General features: G+C 45.2%; 1 protein-coding gene across 1 annotated transcript in view; it reads right to left on the bottom strand.

The window, feature by feature from the left end:
- The window catches only part of LOC131293501 (kinesin-like protein CG14535), an 88,646-nt gene that overhangs the window by 5,393 nt on the left and 68,072 nt on the right, over positions 1–15,181 (bottom strand). Inside the window, exons 5-7 of the mRNA XM_058321577.1 lie at positions 12,395–12,661; positions 10,238–10,331; positions 8,138–8,344 (exon numbers count right to left, since the gene is read on the bottom strand). Of these exons, the coding sequence (XP_058177560.1) occupies positions 8,138–8,344; positions 10,238–10,331; positions 12,395–12,661 (568 nt within the window). The remainder of the gene's footprint in view (positions 1–8,137; positions 8,345–10,237; positions 10,332–12,394; positions 12,662–15,181) is intronic.

Below are 15,181 nucleotides of genomic sequence, written 5' to 3' on the forward strand. Positions count from 1 at the left end.
GCAAATGGTGTCGAGGAAAATTGCAACAATTTTTTAAACGCTTCCGGAAGCGATAAAACTGTTGACTACGCTGCACCAAAAGTCAAACGTCTATCAAACGGTGATTTCATTGCGAACGATCCGAGGCCATTAGCAAATCAAAAAGATATAAATCTTCATTTTCCTCCCGGAACCCGCCTGGACTCGCTCCGTCGCTGGCCGAATTCCGGATCCTGCCCCTTGCCTCCTCCATCAATCGATCGACCGGGGTAATGGAGTTCGCGCAGACGAATGACACTGATGGTATTTCCATCGGTTTCGGGGGGTTTGATTTTTCATCCATTTTCTTTGGCCGCTTTTCTGCTCCTTCGGTGCTGCGAACACGAGGGAAAAGGAAAAGGGGGAAGAAACGATCCACAAATCGACGCTTTTTGTCGTACCGCTAGTGCTTCCGTTGGTTTTGTTTGGCCAATTTGAGCTCTTCCGGGCTATCGGTGAAACTGCGGCCATTATTGAGCTCTCTGCTGCTTGGAATGGGCCGGGATTGGACGCCAGTATGATAATAGGCAAATCATTACCATAATGAGTTGGGAATATAACTCACTCCGGGGCTCATTTGAATTATTGAATAGTAAAAGATGCTGAAAAAAGGCTATGGAAGGATATTTTTCAATTCACCATTCAGCAAAACTGGACTGAAATCAGTCTTGGTTGGTCGTGGAAGGAAAACAAGTACAACTCTCCTGCGAGCCCGTTCCCATCGAAGCAAAATTAACAGATTCCAAATTTAAATTCCTGTAGAATTAGTTCATGTTTTTCCGCCCGAGCACCGCACCCCGGTCCCCTTGTTCGCATTTAACCAGTTTGTCGCGGTTGATTTCCTTTCATTCGATTGCCACTCGCCGCCGTGTCCGGGTTGTCGCAAACAATTTCGTGGCATGTTGTTCGCCTCCGAAGCGACGCAGTCACAGCGCGGCGTCGACCCCGAAAAACCGATGTCAACAGTAATGAAATCGAATAAATACAATAATTATTCAAGCGTCCTGATTGCCACCATTTGCGCCGTAGTGCCCACCCGCGGCATTGAGCTTCCGCTGCCGCTCGGGAGAGCTTTATTTACGGCTCAGTTCCGGGAATGGCAGGATACCACGGTACTGTCAGAGACAAAAGAACACCGTAGGGCACCGGAGTGGACACATTTCCAAAAACACACGATGCAATCTCGATTGCCATTTTGCAGGATTGCATGCATTGCGTGGGCAAACAGAGGACGAGGCCTTGCCCTGGTAGGAGGTATGTCGCGACACGACGATTGAACACCCTCCGGGGGGTTTGTCCTCTTGCCTTTGGAACCGAACGCAGAGGACGGTGGAGCATTGGCCAACCGGGTGCATCCAGGGAAATGATAAATGTTGATGCTATTAGTGAATTATTAAACAATTAATTTATACTCTCTTCAGTTGGCTCATTGGCTCCCGACTCGACCTTTCGGTCGATGTGGTTGGAACGGTGTGGGCAGCTTATCTAACGAAATTGTGCGTAACGCTAATCCCCTGGTTCCCTCGTGCCCGGTCCGAGCGGTGATGTTTCAGCTTGTTTGAGCTGTTCCTGACAATGAGGGTCAATTCAGGATGTCACCGGATTTCGTATCCGGTTGTTTTGTGCTCGAAATGGCAAATTACGGTTGTTTTCAGCGACAAGATCATTGGTATTTGCAATGTGGTGGGTTGTGGTTTGCAAACAATATCGATTTTATTTTTCAGCCCTCTAACAGATGTTTGTGATACAACCCTTTTTTCATTTTGAAATAATTAAATTAAATTATTGTTTTTACTTCCACCAATCGTTGACCTACACAAAGGATTTTCCTTCTCTCTACCGTGACGTGCCGCTAGGCTCAATGTTTCGGGCTCTGATTTGATGTTAGCACGCGGTGGATTGGTTCATTCGCAGGAATGTGCTAACCGAGTACAAGTATTTTAACGCGTAGAAATTATCGTACGTGGTCGATCAACCTCCGGGGGTTGCCTTGGTGCAGTTGGACAGACCTGGATTTGCCTTCCGGTGGAGCAATTTTAATTGGAATTTCGTCATCGTACTCCATTCTAGTGGCCGAGTCTGGAATGTCAATTATCTACTGCTACTCTCCACCACCTTCACCATATGCGAATAATTGTCAAATATTTATCTCACTCTTTTGCAGCTCAGATCTATCCTATGGATTAGGAAAATGAGTATTTTCTATTCGATGTTCGGTAATACAAATCGTTTCTAATGTTCATAGACATAGCTAGTTTTTTAAATTGATATTAACTTTGAGTATTTCAACTTTAATTTGAGCGTTGTTCTTACTAAAATATACCTTTAGAATAACTTTTTACTATTATATACTCTTGGGTTGTGTCTATTCATTCTGTTCGGGGGATGCAAAGGAGCTTGTATGATTTAGTTTTCCGCCGATAAGTTTGTTCGAACATTTTGTTACAGAAATCGACAACATTTTGATAATTCGGTGCAAAAAAAGACGCCTACTGCCCGCAACGTTACTAAACGTCAACAATAAACACAGCACGAAAATCGTGCAGCACGAGTTAAAATCCCATTTCACGTAAAATCCGATTCATTTTACGACCGTCCGCACGCTCGGCGGAACAAGCGGAAACAAGCGAACTGCAATAATATTTTATTATCGCATGAATTCATTATTATTATCATTTCGCAGTTCACGCAAACCACCGGTACGATGCTTTGGAACGCACCCAGAGCCTCGGTACGGATTTTAACCGAGCGGATGTTGAAACGAGCTACTTTCCGGCGCGGTTTTCCACCCTTGCAGCGTTTGTGTTCTTTTTTTACCCGTAACCCAAACCGAGACAGAATTAGAAACCGGCGGCTTCCGATGCGGCGTTGCGAAGTTCAAACTCGGCTCTCTTAATCATTTACTGCGGGAGCTTAGCTTTGCCGCCGTATCAAGTGGTTTCCGTTTATGAACTTCCGACCGAGCTTCGACCGGATGCGTGCCGCTGCAAATACCCTGGTGGCTTTTCCATTCCCCAGCCGCCCACCCTGGAAAGCAGATGGGTTGAGTAATTTGTTGGTTTTTACCTTACTCGCGTCCTGTGGGATCTAAGCAGTAAGCAAACTCTCAGCCATCCTTGGGAACCGACGCTCGCTGTAACCGTTTGAAAATGCGGTTGAAGTATGATTTTGCTGCATAATTCATTTAAGCAAGGGGAATATATACTTTTCCAGTTTGTTGTGGGTTTGGTTTTAAATACCAACATACAATGTTCGCAAATCGTAAGTATAACAAAAGGTTGAAATGAAAGTTGAAAGACTGATTTAAATACAGTTTTAGCGATCTTTTTCTTTTTATAATATGCAAAACCCTTATCACCATAATAATTTCCAAGCCACTTGCAAACTTTTGCTTGCTTTTCTGCGGTCTACGTTAGTAATATCTTAAATTTTTGAGAGGCCAAAAACAATTATCGGCATTTAAAGAGCCGAGTTAAACTTCAAATGTCTGGCGAAACAATAAATTCGTTTTAATTATGCCCTGGTGCTTCTGATGAGGTACCACGACTCTTCTGGGCTCCGACGAACCCGAAGACCACATTATTAGATCATTTGTTGGGTTTACGTTGGCCAAAAGTGGGCAGTAAAATGATATCATTGAACCAACCCGATTGCATTTTTATATTCGCCGAAATGTAAACGGTCGTAAAATCCGCAATCGTAAAAATTATGTTCATAAACTTGCACGAGTTTCGCCGTGCGTTGTTGTACTTTTGGAGCGATCGTTTGTCATTAGTTGGATGATGATATTTTATAGAGTTTTAATCTGTTTTCGCTATCTTCGCGCTCCGTTGTTGTTTTTACGGTGCGCGGTAGTAAAGGGCGAAAGCCAGAGGCCTCACGGTTGTAGCAGAAAAGAGCTGCTAATATTTTGCCGGAGTTTTCTGTGGTCTCAGGATACAAGGCCCCATTGTTTCGACTGATCATTGACCGGCCCTGTGAAGCGGGGGGATATAAAACAATTGCTTAGGAAATGATTGTCACAAAAAAGAGGAAAGGATTTGGCTTCCGAGCAATACTCCTAGTGGGCGAAAAGTAGTAAACATTACTACCGTTAAAAGGGTCCTCTGATGAAGCTGATTGCACGGATACCGGACGCACTTTCCGGCGAGGTTTGGGTGGAATTTTGAAGAATATTTGAGCTGCCTGTGAATGTGCAATAGGTAGGAGTTTCCTCGCTCGGAGGACCCCCGGGAATCACGAGCACAATGAAGACAAAACGCAATTAAAAGCAGGAATAGAAACGGCAATGGTGTGAGAAGCTAGCAGAAACCGTACACAAGAAGGATTCAAATTTTACCACACACAATAACACGCGCACACACACAAAGACACATTCACAGTGGTACTCTGGAAAGTTTCTTCCCTACTTCGCACCCTCGAGGGAAAACGTCGGCCCGAGCCCGAGGAAAACCGGGATTCGGGCGTAAAACAAAAGGGAAAACACTGCCAACCGTTCTGACTGGAGCGATTTTTACCACAGAGAAGGAAACGTGGCATAGCGGCAGCATAAAAGCTAATCGACTGATGGTGCCTGAAGGCGACGATGCCGATGGGGCGAGCGGGGAAAGGAAAGGCCGCCCTGCCGAAGGATGCATAAATGAATAGGAAAGGGATTATCATTGGCAGCATAATGCTTATTGTTCGGAGCTAAGTACCGGAGCGGAGGCCGGAAGGAAGGCGCCTCGAGAAGCAGCGAGGGGTGGCTGAAGGTGTGGTAATGAAATAAAATGTTGATTTTATTCATTTCGCTACCTTCATCGGTGCGGGTACGGTTTGTTTAAAGGTTTCCTGGGAATTGATGAATAATGGCTCCCGGGAACATCGGAAGACCGGATCACATGCTCGGTGGCGAATGACTTTATTCCGTTCTAATCTGTGTTAATTTTTGAGAAATGATACGCCTGGAATGTTGGGGAATGTATTACAAGATCAAGGTGCCAAAGTTGAAGAGATGTGTTTTTGAAATTTAAATTTAAAAATATTTCAAAGACACAATAATTGTTTATGAGTGATAGGAAACAACGTTATTTGAGTGGAATCAAGCTAGGGGAAAAATTAAATTTTCCCACAGGTTAACACTAACCCATGCCTGAGGGTTCTGTACCACCGCTAATGAGTCGTTCGGAGTCTGCTCCATACAACGATGTACGGCTTGAACTTCCACAAACCAACCAGCTGTTTACGTCAATACGTCCCTACATTTGGCACGCCAGGCAGCTTAAAGTATTTAGTCTTGGCGAAAGAAACTAATTGAAAATAACAAAACTTGCCCTGCTGTTGGAATGGAGGAGCGAATCGTAGTGTCGGGAAGTTGTAGTAATCGGGGTTTCGAGGGAAAATAGCATCCGACCCGGCCAGGAGGATGCTATATTTTCCCGGCCACCCCGCCTTCCCGGTTCGATTGGGGTCTCAAGTGAAAAGGGAGAAAAATAAAACATGACTTTGGAATTAAAAACTTTTAATCTTTCGTCTGGCACATTGAGATCGTTTTTTTCCGTTTTCATTTGTGTGTGTTCTATTTCCCAGTTGTGTGAGCGCGCTAGTTGCAGTTTTTCACCGACGTACCACTTTAGCTAAGCTGGGGCTTTTTTTCTGCTTCACTCGTTGCTCATTTTAGTTTTCCAGTTTCATCCTTGTTTTTTTGAGGTTAACTTTTGCTACCGACCGGGAGTTACAGGCATCGGAGCAACGTTTACAGCGAGCATACTCTTTATCCGTGCAAGTTCTTCTTTGCTGTGAAATTGGTACCAGTTTCTATCCTTCCCTCGAGATGTGTTCCGGAAAATTAAAGCATACGTAATTTATGAAAATTGCAAAATGCAATTTTCAGCCCTGCAGTGCAGCAAGCAGGAAAGGATTTTCCGAGAAGATCTTGACCTACACTAGAGATGAACTAAGAAATGCACTATCTGGTTATGAGATAAACCAAATGAAGTTGTCTATGTTCGATGTTAAGCGTTATAAAAATACTTGGAAGAAGTTTGTAACGTACACCGGAAAATCAAACACTATTCACTTCCATTTTGTAGCTTGATCCATCAAAGTTGTCAGCCAGGAGAAAAGATAAAAAAATGGAACCGTTCTTGATCCTTTTGCCGAGCGCCAGGGGGAAAAACGCAAACGCTTTCGGGAAACCCCAAAAACCGTATGATTAACAGGATACATGAAAATTCACTTTTATCTTTGCCACTTCGTCGGTCGGCTTGCCGGCGGTGGTTGTCACTAATCCAGTGAGTGGTTGGCGCGTCCCGTTCATGTCCGTCGTGCCGTGTGCATTCTGTTTTATCGATGCGATGATGTTAGCCGGATACACTTTCCTTCAATTACTTCCTACGCCTCCGGAAGTCAATGGCCGTCGACGGTGGGCGGCATCAGGTACTTTCACTTCGGGCAAAACAACAACCGTACCGAACCCAACTGCGCACGAACGTTTGCTGCGGCGGTGTAGGTAGGAGGGGTCTTTTTTGGCTCGGATTTTTCCCCCATCGAAAGGGATACACCGGTACCGGGTCGGACGGTGGTGTTGGTGGATGAGTTAACATGTTTTTCGAGTCTGCGAGACGGTTGAGGCATAGATAAAACAGACGAGCGCTGACCGATATTGGGAAGGGTACACGGAAGCCCGTTTGCAGCATCGGAACAACATCGGGCCGGGGCCATGGCGTCGTGTTCGGTGTGACAGTTTTCGACAGAACATGAACCCACACGGCGTACGAAGCTCGTTCCGGTTCATTGTGTCAGCGTAATATTTTTGATGTCCATCCGGTGCCCATGTACCCGACCGTATTCCTACTTCTGAAGGACGGCTCCATCATGTTGCAACACTTGACAAATATTTCGAAACTGGCATCCTCTCCCCCCTCCTCCCCCCACCCCGCCACCCGCAACGGTAGTACAGCTGGCTGCATCGGTTTACAGCGGGTGTGTATTTTTTGGGTGAAACATAAAATTAAGCAAAAAAATACTTTAACACCCCATTGAAGTTTCAGCTTTGGCTGGGCGAGGCGTTGTCCCAGGTTGTTGTTGTCGTTGAGTTTCCCATTTCAAATGGGACATGTAGCATGTAGCAGACAGTGTGGGCTATAAAACCCGAGACTGGTCCAGGGGATGCGGAGTCCTATGGCTAACAATTTGTCAACGGTTTAGCCCTGCCGTCATGCGTTGCTGGTGTCAAATTTCTGACAAATACAACATTTACATGCCACAGAAATGTGATACCTTATTGGAAATGGGCTTACCAACCATGGGGAAAGGGACACGTTGTTGTTTCTTTTATAGGTATCGAGTCAAAAACAATGAGCCAGATGTAAAGTGTTTCGTCCCTAGGTAATTGTACACGATGTACCATAGAAAATCTACTCAATCCTGAAAAGCTCCAACTGTAGTTGTGGAACAAAGTTATTCCTTCGCTTTGAGACGTTTGGAGTCCTCTCATTGATAGGACATTTTCTCCTTTATGTCTTGATTGGCATATGATGATATCAGGTCACACTTTCATTAGTTGATTATTGCCAGACTGTCGAACGTATTGTTCCAAATTCCCACAAGCTCCATTCAGTTGCTACCGCGTTGATAGGGTAAAGACCGGACTATCTGATGTCTTCCGACATGGTGCTGTCGTCGCTTGAGATTTCATTATGACAAGCCTGTCAACAGCACGCTGACACGATACATCCTTGCTTAACCAGCTTCAAGTCAACGATGAATAAATTAGCCATCAAAGAGCGATTATTACGAACAATTTGCACTGGAAAGGAGGGATAATAAATGTAAAACAAGGTTTTGCTACTAGAGAAAGCAAGCCGTTGCTATTGTCTAGGGTTTCCATTATGGTGTAACATGTGTTAACGAAAATGGAAAATATTCGCCAGCCCGTCCGGCTGACCAACGTCGACAGCTATGAGCCTTCAGTCAATGGAAAGGCCCCAATGGAAGCTCCAACCAGTGGCTTCCCGGATGGGCCTAGTTCTATCACCCACGGGTTTTTTGTGCCTCTCCACCTCCACAGGAAATCGATGGCACGGAGTGGCTGTGAGCTTGGCGTTAGGAAGCCCCAGTAGGATAAGTGATTAATTACCTGTCGCATGTCCGGCGAGCAAGTCCCTCGACGACGAGCCCGGCTTGGTCGCGTTCACGCCGAGCGCGCTGACGCGCACGGAGAACCGAGCGCCCGATTTTTGACGTTTCTCATTAATGCCCTTGTAGAGCCACGCGATGGCGCACGGGATCGCGCCGAGGTCTCCCGGGGGAGACGCCACCGTGCCGAACATGGTGCGTGATTGGCCTGCAATGGAAGAGTACGTGTTAAGTCCGTGACAATGATTGAGCAGCGTATGTTTATTACGGTGATGTTTTTCATGTGCCTAGTAGTTTCATGTAAACTAGTAGACTAGTATCGAATGAACAGAAGAAATTAAAAAAAATAATTAGAGTAATTGTAAAATGAAGCGAGTGTAGTTTATTAAAATTTTCTCTTATAATTTGATGTTAACGAAATCATATTCAAATACATAGTAAGGAAATAAAAAAGTAAGTGGAAATTCTCTTCCTACAAATCAAATCTAATCAAATTGCTTTTAAAGCATCAGATGGATTCAACTCTACGTGACACTACACCGAGTGTGCATATCTCGTATCCGGACGTTATCATACCCCAAAAGGCCTACGGACAGAGTCGAGTTGGGGAAAATGAAACAATTTTGTTCGCTTCACGTTCTTCGTGAGATCGAAGGAAAAAATGGGAAACATAAAACAAAATCTACTCATAGGAAAGAAAACTCCCAACTCGAGCAAAGTGCCTGAGGAGACAGTTCCATTTCCACCGTGCCCTCAATGGTGGAAAACCACCACAGAACACGCAAAACCGAGCATCCGAGGAAAATCGACACAAATATTTGAAAATGCAATAAAAGTGGGGAAAAAAGTTTGGCACAACATCGGGAAACTTGACGCGCGTCTACGTACAATGCGCCCAACATCGATCTATTAGGTCGTGTATTTTATCACACGCCATCCCGGAAGCGATATATTGACATCCCTTTTAAATTTGTCCGGCCTACGCCTACCGGGTACGTTGTTTGGTGAATGTTTTGTTTCTGTGTATTTTCTGTTTCTTTCATCCCTTGTTTCATTGCGGACGCCCGGAGGAATGGGAAAGCGATTTATCTTGCAGAGAAAGTGGAATAAATTTCCATCGGTCACCAGGCGCCTCCACCATGTGCCACGTGCGTCGGTCGCACATTTTTTAAGTGGAAGCCGGCTTGACGGGAAGGTTCGTCGCGTGTAGCGGTGTACAAGTGTAATGGCCGCTGTGACAAACTTTTGCGTGGCAGAAAGCAGGACAGAAATGTACGAGGAAAAAAACTTATGAAAACTCGTGTTTGTGAACGAAAAGAACAAGAGAAAAGAAAAGAAACAAGTAAAAGGACGAGCCTGTGGAAGTTTGAAGTAAAGAGGTTTTGCATCTTGCACATTCCCATTTCATGTGACTGTCGTTTTGCGATTGGCTTGGGTTTCCAGAGCCTTCGTACGATCCTTCACGGGTTGGGTGAAACTTTGCGATCAAACTTTTCTCTGTCCGCCTCCGTCCTCAGTTTACTCCGTGGGGCAAGGAAAATCAGTTTTCATCTACAATTCTGGTGCCGGTAATTGTTCGGGAGCGATGGAGAAAAATCATAACACCATGCACAGACACCGTTGCAAAGTGTCAACGATGACGGTTTGGGACAAGTTTTACAGGGTCCTTCTTTTGCTCGAGCCTCGAGCTGCTGGAGTTTTCCCGCAGTTTTCCCATCAGAGTGGTACGGGAGCGAACGAAGGTGCATGCAGTGTTATGTCGCCGACTGCAGATGCACTCGAGCAACGGTGGACAATCTTGTCGATGCACAGCTCGCCCGGAAGCAGATGCTGCGTGGCACTTTGTTGTGAAATGGTTAAGCCGTTTACACGTCCACAGTTCAGACAAGTTTTTAAGTAGTTTGGCAGGAAGGCAAATGGACGTAAAAGGGGATTAGTTTTCGATGTCGAGAGTACAAAAGGAGTTTGTTCTCCGTCTAGGATCTTTTATTGCGGAACGGTCGAGAACTGCATTCTAGTCGGTTATTTTATTTACAAAGTAAAACTGCACACTGCTTCGGCTTGGGAAAATGAAATTTGCTTGTTGAAACATCAAACACACCTGCTCCAGGGTAGCCTAGCGAAAGCAAACATCCATCGGAGCCTTCCAGGACGGCAGGAATCACCTCCGAGAGCGCCGTTCCGCATATGTCTTGCTGTAAGTAAAGAGAATCGAAAAGAGGGAAAGTTACAATAAAAAAGACAGAAAATGCATTAACAGCGCATTAATTTAACAGCCCATTGGAAAGTGCAGTCGGTAAAAACTGTCGTCGATCGGTAGGATTATAGCTTTCAGTTTAATCCCCGAAAATTGGTAATACTTGCTAGCAGTGGCTATCAGAAATTTCCCCAACCACACATCCCAAGGAAAGATGGAAGCGAGTGGAAAGTTTGCACCATCTGTAGCCTCCATCGAACCATAGCAGGGGAGAACCATCCCGTGGCACACCTTGCCGACATCGACAGGCGGTGTCAATTTTGTAGTAAGATCACGTTTTTCATTAGCCAACTTTTTGTCACCCTGGAACGTTATTATCATATCGCTTCCACTGGACGCGAAACGATGCTTCCGAAGTGGATGGCGACGACGGGAAAAACACCTTACCGACCCGATGAAAGGGGCTTTGAGAGAGCGTGGGGGAGAACAAAGAGTTCCAGCTCTTTCCATAAATGAAAAATGTTCCATAAGGTTACCGCAATAATGTCTCGCCTTATCTTCTCCGGCTGGTAGCTTAGTTCGAGGATGCAAGGGAAGAAAGCGGAAAGGCATGCAATAACTCTGTCGGGCTCATTGCAGGTATAGCAACTGTGGACTTTTCTCAAACCTCTGGGAAGCTGGAAATCGATAGATGAACGTGCTTAATGTGGTATTGATGACATTCGTAGCACTCAGGGCTTAGCAATGGTTTACTGTCGCGATTACCAATGGAAAGGATTATGTATTGGAAAATGTTTGCTTTAATTTATCATTTGTAAACTACAAATTTAGACTGCTTTTGATGAAATTTTGAAATTTTCCTTTGAGTTATTTGTTTTCTGGGAATTCTTTAAAGTAATATTTTCCAGAAATGTATTCGTTAAATCATTTCACTCGATTTACAGAGTCCAGGAACAACTCGAACAGTGATTTATTAGTTGCCAAAATGGTTCGCCAGTAACATGAATTTTCGATTACATCAATCGACGGGCCGCGAGAATGCTCCCAAACTCCGGCCCCGAAAACATGGTCCACCGGAACCGGATGATTATTGATGTGTGCAATCATTGCTGTCCCCTCGGAATCGATGCAAACGTTCAACTGTTTTGACAGTGTTAATGGACGGTAACGAACGGCGCACGCGGGGGAGGGCGGCACGCAAAACACTCTGGCCGGCACATTTTATGACCCGGACACGATTTCGCTTTAAATAATATCTCAAATCGAGCAAACGTATGATACCATCGTACCGTTGCTCGTCAAAAGCCCTTTTTCCACCCGGACTCAGGCGAAACGTTCGCAAGGGTTCGGTACTGGACGCGTTGAAGGGAAAAACCATTTCGCTGCCGGTACGGTACCCGAGGGGAGAGGGGTTTTTACCCCATCCGGAAACGAGGGCAAGAGGGCAAGAATGTGGAAGAGTGGAATTGAACCACTTTCGGGACTCGTGCAGTTTACAGCCCATTAACTTTGCCGAGGTGTGATCAGTGGGCACATCAATTATGCACCGTAAGTAAACTGGCGATGTGGTCAGGACAAGTTACGCACACAGCTACACTCGTATACGAGGGTCAGCATCGAGGGGTTGTTGGTTGACTTGATTGAATATCGTTGAGCATCGGTAAGAACATTGACGTCGGTCGAAATGTGCGTTCTAGGGCAAGAGTGGACGTTCTCTAAACGTAAGCGGGAAATGATTTGGAAGGAAAAATCATGTGCTGGACTGCGGACCGTAACCACTTGTACAGTAGTGCTCTCCGATTTAGCAACTTTAAAAACATTAACAATTACAAGAAAAGGCAAAAGTAATTCATTCTCGTTAAGGGAAAAAAGGAATATAAATATTATATCAACAAGTAAAATCACCATTTGTGTACTATTCTTTTCTGAAATTACCCTTTTTTCTGCAAATGTTTGGCACACTCTTGTTGAGCAAAGGAAGAAGCAAAGCAAACCAAAGAGCGCCGGTTGATTAGTTGATTAGATTTCGATCCCGTCTGCCGTGCCGTGGGGCACACCTACCTGCGAGTCTTCGGTCGTAAATAATGCATCGAATGCAAACATTTTCGGTGCGGACACCATCGGCCCTCGCTCGGATTGAGCGGTCGCAGCGCTTCCGTGCAGTCCAGTCGTCTCCGTGAGCGTCACCTGGCGCTTCTTCTTGTCCACGGTCAAGTAGGTGGGTGTGGCCGTGGTGGTGGTGGTGGTGGATCCTGGCGCCGGCTGGTCCTGTGACGTGTCGCCCGGTTGCCGCGGTGGGTCATCGGACACGCGGAGCATGACTTTGACCTGGCGAGATGGATGGAAAGTGAAAATTCGAGGGGTGAAAACCTTTTTCACTCACAATGGGCGTTGGGAACACGCATACAAATACAATTAAAAACGCTGGATAACAGTGGGTTGACATCTTGGGAAACACACCAACACGTATAAATCGAGGATATTCGAGAGGGAAAACCAGACGCTGGCAAACCGTACCGGAACGTCGGCTGAGATTCCCCGCGTGTGATCTCACGAATTAAAATGTTATACGATTAATGTCACCTACCGAAGCGGAGGGAAAGTTTCGGTGAAAATGGGGTCGGCCGGGTAGGGCACTGGACTGCTATTCGGTGACAGTTTATTTATTTAGAAGCAAAACTCGGCTGGAACTCTCCCCAGAGGCATTTGGTCACTGGAGGAACCCTCGATTGCTTTCTGGGAAATGATTTCATATGCCCTGTTTTTGGGCAGCAAAAACTGGCCAAGAGCGGTCGACCAGACGGCACCCGTGGGTCGTGGTTTTGGTAATGAAAAATAACCACTTTACTCGATATTTATGACCCAGCCGAGGACCTGCTCACCATTTTTACACCCAGTGAAGGGATGAGGGTTGGTCTAGGGAGTAGAAAACTGTGTTTGAGTGCTTGGTGAAAGTGTGCCGCTTTTTAGAGGCGTTGGATTGTAAATTTATACGCAGCAGAACATGATCCAAACGACGAAAAGTTAAAAAAAAATTATAACACTAAAAATATATGAAAACTTGTATGTTTCTATTTAAACATGAAACCACCATTTCAAGCTAAAGAAAATTATCCTTTGAAAGACATTGTCAAGAGAATTAGAAAAATGTAATTTATTGCAAAAATAACTGACCCTTCAATTATTTTTGAAAATTATCAGGAGCGAGCTTAGCATTTCTCACTAATTACTCGAGAAATATCGAGCGAAGCTGCTCTTTTCATGAACTGCGATAACCAACATGTTGCCAATTAACAAGCTCAAATGCGATAAACCAAGGCTTCATTCTAATGATTATTTCACGGTAGTTGATGTGAAGGAATCTTTTTTCCCTCCTTTTACCGAAGCAATTTTTACCCCAACACACTGACACTCGTGTGGCGTGATTGGTGTAATTATGCTTATGCTTTATGGTTATGATTTTATAAATACCACCTGCTGGATTTAATGCCACCTCAGGATGTCAGTGACATATTTCTTCGAAGAAACAACGTGAGTTTCCCGTTCGTTTCCCACCCTTTAAAACCTTGAAGCTGACGGAGGCATAAGAAAAAACCTCAGTAACGAGTTTTCTTTCTGTCCGTCAACCAAAATGGCCATGAAATGTAGGTTTTATTTGTTTCCCCATTCCTACTTCCGTATCGGCACAAAGGAATCGGCACACCTACAGCGTTCGGCGGCGTTCAAACCATCGTGAATATGCTCTGATCAACTGGCGCCATCGTTAATGTTTCGAAAGAAATCGCGGCGCAATTTTATGCCGCTTTGTTTACGGTCGTGTTTATGGGCGTTACTTTTACGAGAGAGTGTTTACATATGAATGGCTATAATTTTATGTCACCTTCTCATGGATGAAGTTCGGTGGCGAGGTGGTCGCCTATCGTTTTATCGTTCGACCAGGAACAGGTGATTTGGAAGAAAAAGCCGTCTGGTGGATTGAATTTTTCTGGTAAGGCGTCTTGGCTTCTTGAAAATTATGCTTCCTTTACCGGATACCGCACAACACACTTGAGCTACCTCAACCACCGAAGCAACACGTCTCAATCGATGCATCGATCGACTGTCTCGCAAACGAAATGTATGATTCCTTTTCCTTTGAGCAACGTTTTACGATACGGTAGCCTTAAAGGTTGCGGTTGATGCGCGTAGCTTCAACTGATTCACTGAATCGTAAAACCCCACATCACCAGGCTGTGGAGTGGAAAGCGAGGTAAGACTGGATTGCATGATCGAACGATATTTTTCATACCATTTGTTTGCCCATCTCTGCTTTCCGGACGATGCAACTCTCACGAGACACGGTACGTAAGGGACCCTAACAAGCCGGAAAGATAACCCGCCCTTTTAAACTACCCTGAATTCCTTCGGATCGATGCGGGACGCGAACCGCCCATCGATGAACAATGCCTTTTTAGGCGAGGGTGATTCAGTTAAACAGCCGACATATTATCAGCTAAATGGACAAGAAGACTGTACTCGGATTCGATTTCCGACTACGCCTGTCTAGCCGAAGAAACATCCCACCGATGCGACGAAATAGATTGATTTGTCCACACATAATTAACTTAATTCAATTAACTTTGTGGGTTTTCTTCTTCAACGCTCCCGATTGGGGTGGCTTTCCCTACAGTTGTTAGAGGGGTTGGCATCCCCTTGTCGGTGTAGCGGCGCAATGTAGCGTAGTTCAGACAATGATCAATCTTCAAGGAATGCACCCCCTTTTGTGTTCGTGGGTCGGGGGTGGTTTACGGTAATAAACGCACTCGATGGAAATTCCTTCAGGAAGACCCAGTCTTACAGTCTTCGACT

The sequence above is a fragment of the Anopheles ziemanni genome, chromosome 2 (assembly GCF_943734765.1).
Source record: "Anopheles ziemanni chromosome 2, idAnoZiCoDA_A2_x.2, whole genome shotgun sequence".
Taxonomy (NCBI): Eukaryota; Metazoa; Arthropoda; class Insecta; order Diptera; family Culicidae; genus Anopheles; species Anopheles ziemanni.